Consider the following 14,555-nt stretch of genomic DNA (forward strand, 5'->3'; position numbering starts at 1 on the left):
AACAAGTTGGAAGGGGACAAAAAATAACAACCCACATCCCCAAGCCCCAAACAGAAGGGGAAAGGCGACCTGGAAGCTGATTGGAGATCTGACTGAGAAAGGACAAGCTGGCATAGTGAAAGTTAAGTACTAGTCTGGATCTGGTGGTGTTGGGTTCTTTGTGTATGTTTTAGCGAGCAAGCATTATAGCTAGTGTGTGTGTGTGTTAGTCCTTCTAGAAATTTTGCTTTATACGTGTGAGTGTGTGTGTGTGAGTGTGTGTGTGTGTGTGTGTGTGTGTGTGTGTAACTTTATAAAGAGAAGAGAAGAGAAGAGAAGAGAGAAGATGAGTTGAAGGGAGAAAAGTTTGTCAGAAGAGCCCAGGTAGGGAGGGATACGTGCGTCTGTGTGTCTGTGACCGTGTGTCTGAGAGAATTTGGCTCAGAAGAAAATGCCCATGCTTCCCTCATCTAGTAGCACTGAGAGGAGGTGCGGTCGAAAGAAGGAAACCTGAGCTTTTTTTCCCTGGGCAGGAAATCCAAAGGAACCAGAGAGAAATTAGCTTCATTCTGTAAGGACTAGAGGAGGGAAAGAGGAGGAAGATTAAGGAGGAAGAGTGTGGAAGATCACACACAGGGTGGGGGGTGGGGTGGGGGGGGCAGAAAGCCAAACTGGGAGGTGAAGGAAGCATCAGGCTGCAGGTTAGCATGAAGGAGAGTCTCAGTGGAAGTTTAATGTCCTGAAAAAGCAGCTGTCCCAATCCAAGTGACTCCAGTCCCTTCCTCAGCTGTCTTTTCTCCTTGCCTCACTCCCCATCTCTATTCTGGTGTGACATCTCCTCCCCCTCTAGTAGCTTGCAGTTCTGTGGATGAGCCAGGGGAGGTATGCTGGGCTTCACGGTTCTGGGAATGACATTTGTGGTTCTGACTGGTGGGCTGTTCAGTGTGGCAGACTCGGACCTGGGCTGGGAGCATAAGCGGTCCTTGGTCCTCGGGGGGCAGCGGGCTCCAGAAGGAGAACCTTGCTGGCTGGGGACTAGGGCCCGAAGACCCCGAGCTGCTCCCCTGCATCATCTTTTTGGGGTCTACCCTAGCAGAAGAGTGGACTACTTGCATCCCTACCCCATCAGGGAACACAGAAGCCCCCCTGTGGTAAATAGTAAGCCTGGCACTGAGGCGAGAGTTTCGAAGCATTTTCTTCGAGATGAAACTAAAAAGCAAATGAGGAGTCTGGCCACATTACTGAGTGGAAGTCGAGGCTGGGGGACTCTTGTCCCACAGACAGGGGACAGTCCCAGTGAGCAGGCTGATGACATTTACTTTGGGAGTCGAGGCTTCTCGCAGTCTCTGAGTGAGGCTGGGACCAGGGAAAGAGCTGCCGTCGGCGCCGGAGCCCCCTCACACCCACCAGGACCAGAAGCAGCATCCCAAAGAAAGGGCGAAGTGCGGGTCAGGCATCCGAGACAGGCGCAGGAGAAGAATGCAGAGAACTTGGGGGAAAACCCCAGCTGGGGAGGAGCAACCTTTAACTCCCAAGAAGGGATGCCTGTCCTGTACTTCTCTGGGAGGCGGGAACAGCTGCTGGTTCGCCCAGAGGTGATGGTTGAGATTCCCCGGGAAGCATTCACGGTTGAAGCCTGGATAAGACCAGAGGGAGGACAAAACAACCCAGCCATCATAGCAGGTAAGAGACCCTCTGCTTTCCCATGGTTCCAAGACCTCAGCTAGCTGTGGACTTGCTCTGCTCAAGTTTTGGTTGATCAGGGTGGGATCGCATAAAGAAAAATAGTTTTGTTGTCAAGGGGCCTGGGTGCAAATCCTAACCAAAGTTTAACTAGGCAAAATTTCACTCACACTTAGCTATTCGTGGGCCTCAGTTTCCTGATTTGTAAGGTGAGGGAAAGTGGACTAGATGCTTTCTAAGGTTGATTCCATCTCCAAATTCTGTGCAATTGGAGGAACAATCGGGGATGAGGAAAGGGGGATAAAATATAACAAAAGCTAAGGATGAAGAAGGTTGGAGATAGGTGGGGAAACTTTTATTCTTTCTGTTCAAGTTGAGTCCATTGTCTAATGATCTCTATGGCAATGATATGGCTGTAATTGCTTTAATCCATTGGGTTTCCCCAACTTTTTCTAAAAGTCCCTTTCCTGTACCAGACTTTTCACTAAATTCTCTTATGTTTTGAGAGAGAGAGATGAGAGAGAGAGAGAGAGAGAGAGAGAGAGAGAGATGAGAGAGAGAGAGAGGAGAGAGAGAGATGAGAGAGAGAGAAGAGAGAGAGAGAGAAGAGAGAGAGAGATGAGAGAGAGAGAGAGAGAGAAGAGAGAGAGAGAGAGATGAGAGAGAGAGAGGAGAGAGAGATGAGAGAGAGAGAGAGAGAGAGAGAGAGAGAGAGAGAGAGAGAGAGCATTCTTTGACTTGTTGGCTAGATTGATGCGGGATGGGGTGGGGAGGTGGCAATCTCCAGGTTCCAGGCAGTTTTCAAAGATAGAAAGAAGGACTATAGAAACTGCTCTGGAGAGCTGCATCCAGGGCATGACAGAGATACTAGAGAGCAGGTTTTCTGACTATCACAACAGTGTTTCACCTATCTTGATACCTTTCTTTGAGCACCCTTGGACCTTGGCAGAAGGAGCCCTTCTTCAGCTCCTAAGCACGAAGTAACTAGCAGAGAGAGAGTAGACCCTAGAGGAAAGGCACACACTAATTAGTTAATTGGGTTCAAGTATTGTCTCTACTACCAACTATGTGACTTTAAGCAAACTTGTCTGAATCTTTGCTCCTTCTTCTGTCAAATGGGATCCTATCAGTTGTAAAGTGGGGTTCTATATGTGGGGTGTGGGAAATGCATGTACAGTTCTACATTTTACAACTCATACCTGCTAAGTAGGTGATGGAAGGAAGGGTAGCTACAGCACTTTCAATGAAAAACTGGTTTGACATCTTACTGCTTTCTATTTTATGATTCCCCCCCCCATCCCAAAATAGGACCATAATTCTCAGAATGATCTTGGCCACATAGTAGACCATAAACACTTGATGAACTAAACTAGTGACTGTAATAGGGAGGTTTCTGAACCAAGAAAAAGGATTAGGTATTAATCATTTCACAGATAAGAAACTGAGGCAACAACATCTTTTAGTTGTGTGACCTTAGTCCTGGATTCAGTTTCCTCCAGTGCAAGTTGAGAGGATTGGACTAAATGATCAATTCATAAAATTCAGAGCCAGAAAGGATCTCAGGAGTGCAGACCCATTTTCAAGATAAGGAAACTGAGACCCAGAGAAGTTAAGTAACTTGCCCAGTATAGCATTCAGATTCCTTGACCCTCAAATCCCACTAGTATCTTTTCCACTATGCCATTCAATCCTGTAACATTCAATATTTCTCTAGTCCTAAGAAGCTTCAGTGCTTTCCCCAAATCCCCAACTAAGTCAGAAGAAAGATTGGTAATAGAATCCCCCAAGCAATAAATTGTCTGGGCAGGTAATTGCTTGAAGGTCCACAGTTTCTTCCATAGTTGGGAGGACCTGTAAGGTCAAATTCAGGTTTATAATCTGCTGGAAAGAGGACTTGAGCAAGCCTGTCTCAACCATCTAGGTAATGCTAGGACACTCATTTCTGATGCTATCTCTCTCCTCCTCCTCCTCCTTTGATTGTAATGGCAGCTTTGGGAACTGAGATTTTCAGATGAACAATATAATTTTTAGCTTTTCCTCCCCCTCCTTTCCTTTTTGGATATTTGGGGAAGGGAGGCAGGGTGGGCTGGAGGCTGGGGAAGGTGGGGGAAAGGAGGGAGAATCCTTTTTCTTGTGCCAAGATGATGAAATAATACAATAAGATGATTCTCTGATCAGGGCTGGCTGTGTTACAGCTTTCCTCTGCTCACTACCTCCTCTTCTGCCAGGAAGACTGCTCTCTTGCATTTCAGCCCAAGAACTGTAACTTTGTTCTTGCAGTAGCAGGAAAAGGGGACCTGGGACCAGTTCCCTGGCTGGGTAAAAGCAGAGTGGAATCCAAAAAAAATTACAAAGAGGAAACTCTCATAGCCCACCACACTTAGAGCTGCTCTTGATTTTGAATCCCTTCTTTGGAGAAAGGCAGTGATTGCTACCTACCCCCAGCCCTTGATCATCTTTTGAGATACTCTTTGAGAAGTGATAACTGAGATTTTGGTCTTCTCACTTTTTCCATTTGGGGGCATGTGGGCTTGGGCATTGGTGAATTTTCTTATGCTCCACGATCCTTCTTGAAAATACTTACCTGAAGTTTCTAAAACTACTGCGTGTCTAAAATTGGCCATAAATTCCTTTTCCTTTTTTATTATCAGCCAGGCTGTAAGATTTCTTGTCTCAGCTGATCAATCTTGAAAAGCCCTGCTACCTCTCTGATAAACTGACTTTCCATTTTAGGTTTCTCCTTCCTCTTCTTCTTCCTAGAAGGATGGAAGGAAAGACCCCCATCAACAAAAACCATCTTTTCCCATCCTCCATTCAATTCCATTTAATGGGATTATTCAAACAAAAAAGAGTCGATGTGTTGAGCAATGACATAGATCGCATTGGACGTCTGAGGGCTGATGCTGGGTACGCACCCTTGGTCATTTCCAACCAGTGTCCCAATGTGACATAAACAAAACCATGCAGTGAATGGTGTTCCTGTCTCTCCCACAACACAAGATAACTGACTTCTTTGGCCCTGGGTTTCTTTATCTGGAAGACAACCTTGAACTAGTCTCTCAATAGGGACCCTTCCTCACTCAGATTCCTTTATACTCCAGGTTTTTCTGCTTGGAAGATTCTTATTCAGCTCTGGCCCTTGTGGTGGAGAACCATGAAAACCTCATGGAGAATATAAACTTCTACTTGGCTTCTTTATTATCTTCCCACAAAACCTAGGGACACTTCTCACCTTACCCTGCCCAGTTTTCTGCTAGAGAAGTAAGCTAGCCTTAAAACAAGAGTAGTGAGCAGACTGTTATTCCTAAGGCTTTATTCCACAGCCCTCCACACTTCAACCCCACAGTTTCCTCACTACAACCTGTACAACCTTGGAACACATGGAATATTTTGTTTGGCCACTGGCTGGGTCTCTGACTAGCCACCCCAGGAGAGGCTGGACCTTGGGGAATACTTCCTCTGTGGGACGCTAGGTGGCAATGTTGCTTCATACACAAGGTGGTTGGCAATAATCCACAAAATCTGTCCCGGGAAATGTCAGTTTGGGTCTGCACCTGGTTTGCATGTCTGCCTTTGGATACTCCGCCCTTTCTAGGGGTGGAAATAGCCCCATCTGGGGAGGTGGGAATGGGAAACTCCAGGAAGCTCACAGCAGAGCGCCATGGTGACTGGTGAAGGTGACATCCTTGGGTTGTGGCTGGCTGGGAACGCTTGCAATAAAACAAAAATAAAAACATGTCTATATACACACGCGTATATTATAGTACAATATATAATATTATTAATTATTATTAACATTTTATATGATATACACAGAATATAATGTATGTGAATTATTAATATTTGATATGTGTGTATGCATATATATATATATATATATATACATATAAATGTGTGTGTATGTATATATATTACACAAGCTTCCTTCTCCAGCCCAGGACTAGCATGATAAATTTAACTCTAGTATGTCTTACAGTGTTATATTATTTAGGGATGAAGACTTTTAATTTATTCTCTGATTCATACATCTCACATCCTGAGAATTTCCGATGCTTATGGGAGAGGTTCTGTAGAACCTGGTTTAGCTTTCCTTCAAACCAAAATCCAAGTCCTAGAATCTGAGAACTGGATGACATTCCAGAAGACAGAGGTTCTAAACCATTCCTTAATAGAAATCTCCTCGATATTCCCTGACAATTAATCTCATGGCTTCTGTTTTAAGACCTTGAATGATGTCAGTCCATTTTATCTTGGAACAGAAATGTTAGACAATTTTTCATTGTGTATCAAACTAACAAGTCTTGTTTTCTGTAATTTGCACTCATTATTCCTAATTCTATCTGGAGAGGAAAAAAGAACAAACCTAAAGTCTCTTTGGATTGCCTAAGGTAGCAATCTTTAAAGCAATAGGAGAAAATTGATTTGGAAAAGGGTAACTAAGCTCAGGGCCTTGCTCTGCTGCAGTGGTTGGGTTCTTCATTGAAAGTAGGCTGGTCACTTAAGGGATACCTGCTCACTAATAACTAGCCTGAGGTTAGGATACTATTTTAGGTGGGCCCCTGAGGAGAATTCATTTTAAAAAGTCCTGACCTTAAACTAAATTTAGTCCAGTTCTCTGAAGATTTCATTCCAAAGTTTGGATTTCTGATCTTTGAATGGCCCTATTTTCTTTCGGTCCTTTTTATTCTCCCATATTTTACTTCCTTTCTTCTCATTTACCATAGATGATTCCTTACCTGTTCATCATAGATTTCAAATATTGGCTGAAGTTACATGAACTCTTCAAGTTCCAAAGACGTTCATGGCAAGAATAAGGGCCATGAATTTTTATTTACTATTTCCCAATAACATTTTAATCTGATTTTAGCTGCATTGGCAGTGTGGCCTGTGTGGTTTTATGGACCATGTATTTGAAGATATCTGGTATAAACTATTTGGGGCTATCCTACAAAGTTCCGTAAGCTTTATGCTTGAATGCACTAACTGGAATCTAACACATCCTTGTTTTTTCCCATTGTACATTATTCATAATAGTTGTTTTTAATAAATATTTATTGTATGGCACACTGTTGTCCTTCTGATTGGATAATTGAGGTCTTATGATTAGTCCACCAGGGTGAGTCCTGGATGAGTACCGAGAAGATGGTGCAACTTGACTATTTAGCAGAAGTAAAACGTGCAACAATATTCTTCACTTAATAAGTATATGACCAGATCATGTAATGAACTTCAATCAGTTTGCCAATTGTTAAAAGGTGGGACAAGTTATTGAGTTGTTAGGATGGGGCAATGGGATTGGCTCTGGATGGGGTTTGTTCACATCTGCAAATATGACAAGTGGTCACTTTAACAGATCAGATTTCTATAATGATTTCCTCAAAACAACTCTCTAAAAAGGGAAGGGGACTCATTGCAAGCTTCCTTATTTCCATGGGACAGGTGAGGAAACTGAAACCCAGGAATGACTTGATTGATAGCTCTCAGGTAGCATCAGAGGTATGACCCAAACAGAGATCTCTGAACTCTCAATCCAGTGCCCACTTATCCAAGTCAAATGTTTGGACAACAGTTGGTATTTATACCTTGTGTTTTGTAACCCTCCATATATAACTCCTTAAGTTTTAAAAGGTGGAAAAAAAACCCCAAATACTTCTCATGACCAGGTTAATGAGGAAGGGGAATAGATGATGATTGCCATCTACAAAAATTTAAAATCAAAGCATGAGGTAAAAGGCAAGGAACATCCCTTATCCCTTCCCAATTTCCCCAGAGTAGTGGAAATAAAACAATATGATTCATTGTAGGGTTGGCTTGCTTGAGGAAGTGTGTGGGTAAGAGTCTGGGTTAAAAGAGATTTCTGGGAGTTAGGACTTCCTCAGTGGAGATCAGAGACCAGAGACCCAGTTTGATCCTTGGGTCAGGGAGTAATCAGAGAGATCAGCAGCTTTCTCCTTCCTGCCCTATGCTTTTCAGAGTTCTGGATTTTTTGTTTTGTTTTGTTTTTTACTTCAGTTTTTGCTAACCATAAACTCTCTTCAGGAGAAAGACCTTGAGCACAGTTTCTTAAGGAGAGCAGGTAAATTGTATTTCTTGGGGAAAATAATGGCAAACCTAGGAGGGGTTACAAATATGGGCTGTCACTTTGGAGTCTGGATATAGAAAATCTAGATGATTACCACTTTATGTTTCTAGTACTTGATGTGTTGATTGAACAGGCAAAAAAAGCCTAATTTGTAAAACATTACTAGTCAACAAACTCCCCTAACCCTGGCATCTTTATGGCTCTTTATGTGGTACCCTTCAAGGCTCTGTTCTCTTCCCAAACCTTTTCTTCAGTGCAATGAAGAGCGTTTTTTAAAAACCTTTTACCTAATATTAAATGCTCCATATTACTTTTCACCTGGATGAGTACCAAGTGACATCCATACCAAGAACACTTAGCTCCTCAGAAGTGGTACAGAGTCAGATTTTGATGTAGCAGCACCTTTGAAAGGAAAAAGAGAAGAGGAAAAAAAAGGGGAGGAGGGAAAAATAAAACCAGGGTTGTTTTCTTAATTGTGCCATAAGCTCTCTCCTGGATTCTACCTCTATGCTTGGCCCAAGTAGGGTTTGGAGTGTCTCCTTTCAGCTGCCTCTGCTCCTAGTTGTTTAGTATTTCGATTTCTGGCACACAGGTATTAACTTTGGACTTGGGATTCAGCCAAGCTTTTGAGGGGTGGGCTTTGAGCTCAGAAACATCAGCAGCAGGAATTGAAGGCATCTGTTACCCTGCCTGGCTGGACATTTATTATTATGTTACTTTTTCTAGGACAATATCTATTATTTTCAGGGAGAAATTTATAAATTGTATGCACATATGATAGATTTAAACTTTTTAGGATCTGATTACATCTTCATGGCTCCTAATATTTAAGGAAGAGAAAGAGGAAGAGGATAGAACCAAATGGACCTCTATAGAGTTCAGTACTTGTGCAGTTGCTGAAAGGTGTCTGAGGGAACTGTGGAAGGTGAGAATCATCCTCAGTTTCCCAACAAATCTAATTTTGTTGGCTGTTCTCCAGAGCTCTCACCTCTGGTTTTCTGCCTTCCACACATCCTCTCTTCTCCTTTATATTTCTTTACTATTCTTTGGGGGTAGTTCTGCCTGATGTGCTTGCCTCACAGCTAGCTTCTGTTCCTTTCTATCCTCCTGCCTTTATTGACAAGACCAGAGGAAAAGAAGAAAGAAACAATATTTTAGTTTTTGTTCAGAATCTGCATTTTAAAAAAGTTCCTTGACTCCTGTTATGTAATTGGTAAGAGGATTGTCATCTGTGCTCTGGGGTATGGAAAAAAAAAGTTATCTTGAAGGTTATGATAACAATAACAGTGGTGTAAAACACTTTACAGATATCTTTTTTTGGTCCTTATATCAAACCCAGAAGGTAGATGCTATTATTATCCTCAATTTACTTATGAGGAAACTGAGACCGAACAAGGAAAAGTGACTTGCTTAGTATCATTTAGGAAGTGACTGAGTAAAGTATTATTAACTTATTTATTTATCATTGAACTCACAACACTGACATCTGTGATCAGACAACTGGATCACAAAGCCTTTTCAATCAATGTCTGCTGTCAGGTTTAAAAACATTCTATTTTTTTTTTTTGATACAGAAAATAAAACTTGTGTGACTCCATTCCATTCCATTCACAATAACTGACAAGGAAAGCAGACTCATTTTTTTTCCTAGTAGGAGTCAGAAGTGGGTGAACAAAATCAATGGTTCAGTCCAAATAAAATGGTGGGAGAGGGACTTTAAATATCAGAATATTCTGAGATTGAGGAATTGTTCTAGGTGTCATATAAAAAATCTTGGAAAGGTAATTAGGGTCCCAATTAAGGTGTGCTAGCTTTGTGACCCTGGGCAAGTAACAACCCTCTTTGTCTCAGTTTCCTCATCTGTAGAAATGACCTGGAAAAGGAAATGACAAACCAGCACAGTATTTTTGCTAAGAAAATTCCAAATGGGAACATAAAGAGTCAGGAATAACAGCAATGACTGAATAACAATAATAAAAATCAGGATGTATCTGCACTGAACTACTGACTCAAAATAAAAATTGCTTTACCCAGCAACGAGGTGTTAAAGAGTTAAAAAGAAGAAAAGGGACAAATCTATTAGTCAGTCATTGGATTTTCATTGTACAAATGCTGAATTTTGACTTAAGAAAACCTGGTTAAGATGCTGCCTTTGCCAGGAACTGTGTGACTGTGGGCAAGTCACTTAACCCTTTGAAATTCAGGCTCCTTGACTGTGAAGTACAGGATAATGATATCTTTATTATTATGTAAATTATGAGGATGAAATTAGATAATGTTACAATATAATTTACTATTATTACAATACATTTACTATTATTTTTAAATGTCAGCTGTTATATTTCCTTTATTTTCAAAGAGGGCCAATGATATGATGTTATTGATAAGTTATTATGAGAGTTATGAAACACTAATGTTAGAGAGTAAAAGTCAACTTCCCTACTCATAAGCATTCTACTATTTAATGAAAAAGATAAAACAAACAAATGAAAACATAAGAAATCTAAACTCATATTCCTAATTTCAATCAACAATCAACAAATATTTAGAGTACCTACTCCTTATGAGACCCTGTGCATGGTCCTAGGGATGCATATACAAAGAATGAAACACTCCTATTCTTTAAGAGAATTCTAATGGGAAAATTCTAAATTCTATATTTCAAAGAGAAAATTGTGTTTTACTGCTTGAAAGCTTGCTAAAGCATACAGTTTTAGAAAGTATGGAAGGACAAGATTTTTTAGTCCCTGGAGAAAAAAATGATGAAAGAAGAGAAAGGAAAACTATTGTATTTTTGGGAAATCTGAGAGGTTGGATGTAATGGGTAGAAGGAGAGGTTGTATAAAGTACTGAGACAACTAGGTGGCACAGTGGATAAAGTACTAGGCTTAGAATCAGGAAAGATTCATCTTCATGAGTTTGAATATCACTGTAGATATTTATTTGCTATAGGACCCTGGGAAAATTATGTAATCCTGTTTTCCTCAATTTCCTCTTCTGTAAAATGAACTGGAGAAGGGAATGGCAAAGCAATTAGTATCTTTGCTAAGAAATCCCCAAAATGGGGTCACAAAGAGTTGGACATGACTTACAGAACTCAAAAACAACAATGTGAAATATCTACCTTCTTGCTCTTCACCTTCCTATGATCTAGATTCAACACATCAGTTGGACAATGGGGGAAGTCTGCCCTTAGACCATGATACCTTTAAGAAACCTGAGCCTCAGTTTTTCCTGAAAGAGCTAGACTTGACCTTCCAAATCCCTTTTCGCTCTAAATCTGCAGCTGAATTGTTATGCTGTTACTTAAATTGGATAGAATAGAAATTCAGATTAGCATTTAATTTCCTTCAAAAATCTATTTCCAGTCTACGTCCTCAGGCTTATTTCAAGTCAAGCACCAAATGGTCAGGTCAAACTAGACTTTTTGTTGTTCTCTCTTGCCCTGTCTTCTTCCATGTACTCACAATAAAGGTCATTTCTCATACCTGGAATGCACCTTCTGATTATCTCCCATTAAACTATTTCTCTTTCTCAAAAACCAGTTCAGATTCCCCTTCTTCCCTGGAATCTTTCCTGCTATCCTGCACCTCCAACTTCAAAGGATTTTGTTCTTCTCCAACTTTCCTAGAACACTTTACTTGATTTTCTCCTTTGCCTCCATTACCTGCTATTCTGTAACATGATTATGGCTGTACATGTCCCTTCCAATTGCATAAAAGTCCTTGAGTTCGGGAATTGTGTGCTGCTTTTCATCTCTGTATCTCTAGTCCCAACCACAATGTCTGGGAAGTGGTTAATGCTTAATAAATTGAATTGAATTACCCAGAACTTCTCTGAATGCTATTTTTAGGATAAAAATGCAAATCACAACAAATGCTTTCCAGGGAAGCTAGCACTGCTTTCTAGGAAACAGGATCCTAGTCATATGCTGCAGCACAATTACTGTAAAAACAGCATTTATCCTGTCTTACAGAAAACAGGATCTCTTAAATGTTGGTTAAATCAATGAATTAAATGCATGGGAATTGGAGCTGTGCTTTCATTGGTACAGTCAGTCAATAAATATTTAATAAACTCTTTCTATGTACTAGGCACTGTGCTTAGTGTTGGGGATACAAAGAAAGACAAAAGACAACCCCTTATGAAGATGCTCTTAAGGAGTTGGATTCTATGGGAGAGACAAACAAGTTATGTACAGCATAAACTGGAGATAATGAACAGAGGAAAAGTACTGGATTTAAGGGGGATAAGAAAGTCCATAAAGAGTGGAAATTGGATCTCTCAAATACAAAACCAAAGCTCTTACCAACACTTATTCCTATCTTGTCTGCAACTTATACTCTGAGAGAATTGCTTAGTGTATCGAGGGTGGTTAATTGTCACAGAGAATTGAGTGCCTGGAGTTAGGAAGAAGTGTCTTACTGAGTTCAAATCTGGTCTCAGACACTTACTAGCTTTTTGGTGTTGGGCAAGTCACTTATCACTGTTTGCCTCAGTTTCCTCATCTCTAAAATGAGCTGGAGAAGGAAATGGCAAACCAAGAAAACCCCAAATGGGGTCATGAAATGTCAGACGGGACTGCGCAATAACAACTAGTGCAAGGAAATGACTCATGTGGAGTTGATGTGGGAATGAATCTTTCCCACATCATTGTCACCTAATCAGACTTTCTGGAGAGTAGACTTGAACCCAGGCCTTTTTGGTCTTCTAACAGTGCTTTAACAAAGACCTAGAAAATAAAGGGCAAAATCAACAAGAAAATCAATGATTTGGTTAAACTATTAGACCCTCCCTTCTCAACTTCTAGAACATATTCACAAGTCAATCTAGGTGTTGTCTTATTCCCAAACCCTTTTATATCCACACCTCTAATTCTTTGCAATGACAGGTTGACATTGGGAGCATCTGAGTCTTCAAAAGTTCAATTATATCCAGGCTAGAGATCTTGGACTAAAACATTTTAGAAAGGCTTTCTACAATAAGACTCAAAACAAACAACAACAAAAAAAAAGATTTTGAGCTTAGCCAGAAAGTTAAATGAATCAAAACGTTTGCTGGATTGAATTGAATCAAAAATGTTCTACTGGCTGAGCACTCTGGTTAAAATCAAGCTTTCCCTGTACTATTTTGTATTCTTCTCCAGTTGCTTGACATCTCTACTTCACTTTCTTGCTAAGAAAGGGAGAACTGAAGGGACCTCCAAGGTCATCTAATCTAATATTCTACTTTACCAGTCGAAAAAGTTGAGATCCAGGAAGGTGGTCCAAAGTCAAGCTGGAAGTACCTGTAAGAGCCAGAATTTGAACTCTGATCTTCTGATCTTGAAATCCAATACATTTTCTACTGCATTATAAATATCTTTCTTTTTCATTATCTGTGGTATTCTAACAGAGGCAGTCAAATCTGCCTTAGGTGAGTGACAGTGTCAAAAGCCAGCTTTGTGAGTTCCCTCTGGATTGTACATACTGACAGGATCATAGAATTTTGGATTTGGAAAAAAGCCGAGCGGCCATACAGTCCAGCCTATGCCTGAAGATTGTCAGGCCCATTTCACTTTTGGACAGCACACATTATTTGAAAGTTTTTTTTTCTATTTTTCTTTATTAGACCCAGATTTGGTTCTTTGCAGTTTTTATCTGTTCCTAGTATTGCCCTCAGGGGTTGATCAGATCAATTCTAACTCTTCTTCCAAGTGTCAGCCTTTCCAATATTTGCCCACAGAAAATATTCCCTACTCTGGTTGTTCTCTCTTGCATGTCCTCCCAGGAATATGGACCTCCAACCTGAATATAATACTCTAGATATGATCTGAGCTGGTCAAGCATAAGAAGAATTGCCATTTTCTTTTTGTTGGAAGTTAAGTATCTCTTAGAACAGCCTAAAATTTATTACCACAGTTTTCTTGACTGCCACATCATCCCATTGTCTCTATCATTTCCAGAAGTACAATATGAGAGACTTTATCAGATGCTTTGTTAAAATTTAGGCAAATACTATTTGCAGAATTAGCTTGGCCTATCAGTTTAGTAACATTGTCAAAAAAAAAAAAAAAGGATTAAAATTAGTGAGTTTTTCCCATGCTTGATGAAGCTGGATTGGCTCTTGGGATTATCTCCTCTGTTTCTATTTGTTCATTAAAAATTCACTATCTTCATGTTCTATTCTAGAATTTCCCCAGCAATAGAAGTCAACCACAGTAGTCTAAGATACATGGATTCCATTCTTTGAAGGGCTTTTGTTCATCATATGTTGACTCAAGCATACATTTTCTTTGAATTTCCTCTCAAATGTTTTGACTGGTTTTGAGGTCCCAAATGAGGCAATATTTGTTTCTCATTCATCCACTTGCTCATTGATTCATCCATTCAACAGATATTTATCATTGAGTGCCTGCTATGTTCAAGATACCATGCTAGATGCTGTTTGCACAGTGGTATTGTAGTGCTTGGCTAATTAGAAAGTGTTTCCTCAAAAGAAGTGGTTCCTTTCCTGGAAAACTCTTAATCGCTTTCAGAATTCTGAAGGTAAAATGAAAAGGGTTTGTTTATTATTGAGAAGGATAGAAGCAAAATGAATAATATGAGTGAGAAATCAGACAATTCAATATTCATATTATGAAATTAAATTCCATATTTGAAAAAAATTGAAGCAAATAAAACTCACTTTAATTCATAGAGAAGATAAATTACAAAGTAGTTATACTCATTACAAAAAGGTCTTCCACTGTATAAAAGTATTATTTGTAGTTCACCTTCAAATAATAGGTCCCTGTCTTGCACAATATAAGTAGGATAGGAAAGCCTATTTT

General features: G+C 40.1%; 1 protein-coding gene across 1 annotated transcript in view; it reads left to right on the forward strand.

Moving 5' to 3' along the window:
- The first annotated feature begins 278 nt into the window (after positions 1–278).
- Positions 279–14,555, forward strand: part of PAPPA2 (pappalysin 2) — a 363,317-nt gene continuing 349,040 nt past the window's right edge. Inside the window, exon 1 of the mRNA XM_003767459.3 lies at positions 279–1,662. Within this exon, the coding sequence (XP_003767507.1) occupies positions 864–1,662 (799 nt within the window). The 5' untranslated portion in view covers positions 279–863. The remainder of the gene's footprint in view (positions 1,663–14,555) is intronic.

This window comes from Sarcophilus harrisii, chromosome 4, assembly GCF_902635505.1.
Source record: "Sarcophilus harrisii chromosome 4, mSarHar1.11, whole genome shotgun sequence".
NCBI classification, from domain to species: domain Eukaryota; kingdom Metazoa; phylum Chordata; class Mammalia; order Dasyuromorphia; family Dasyuridae; genus Sarcophilus; species Sarcophilus harrisii.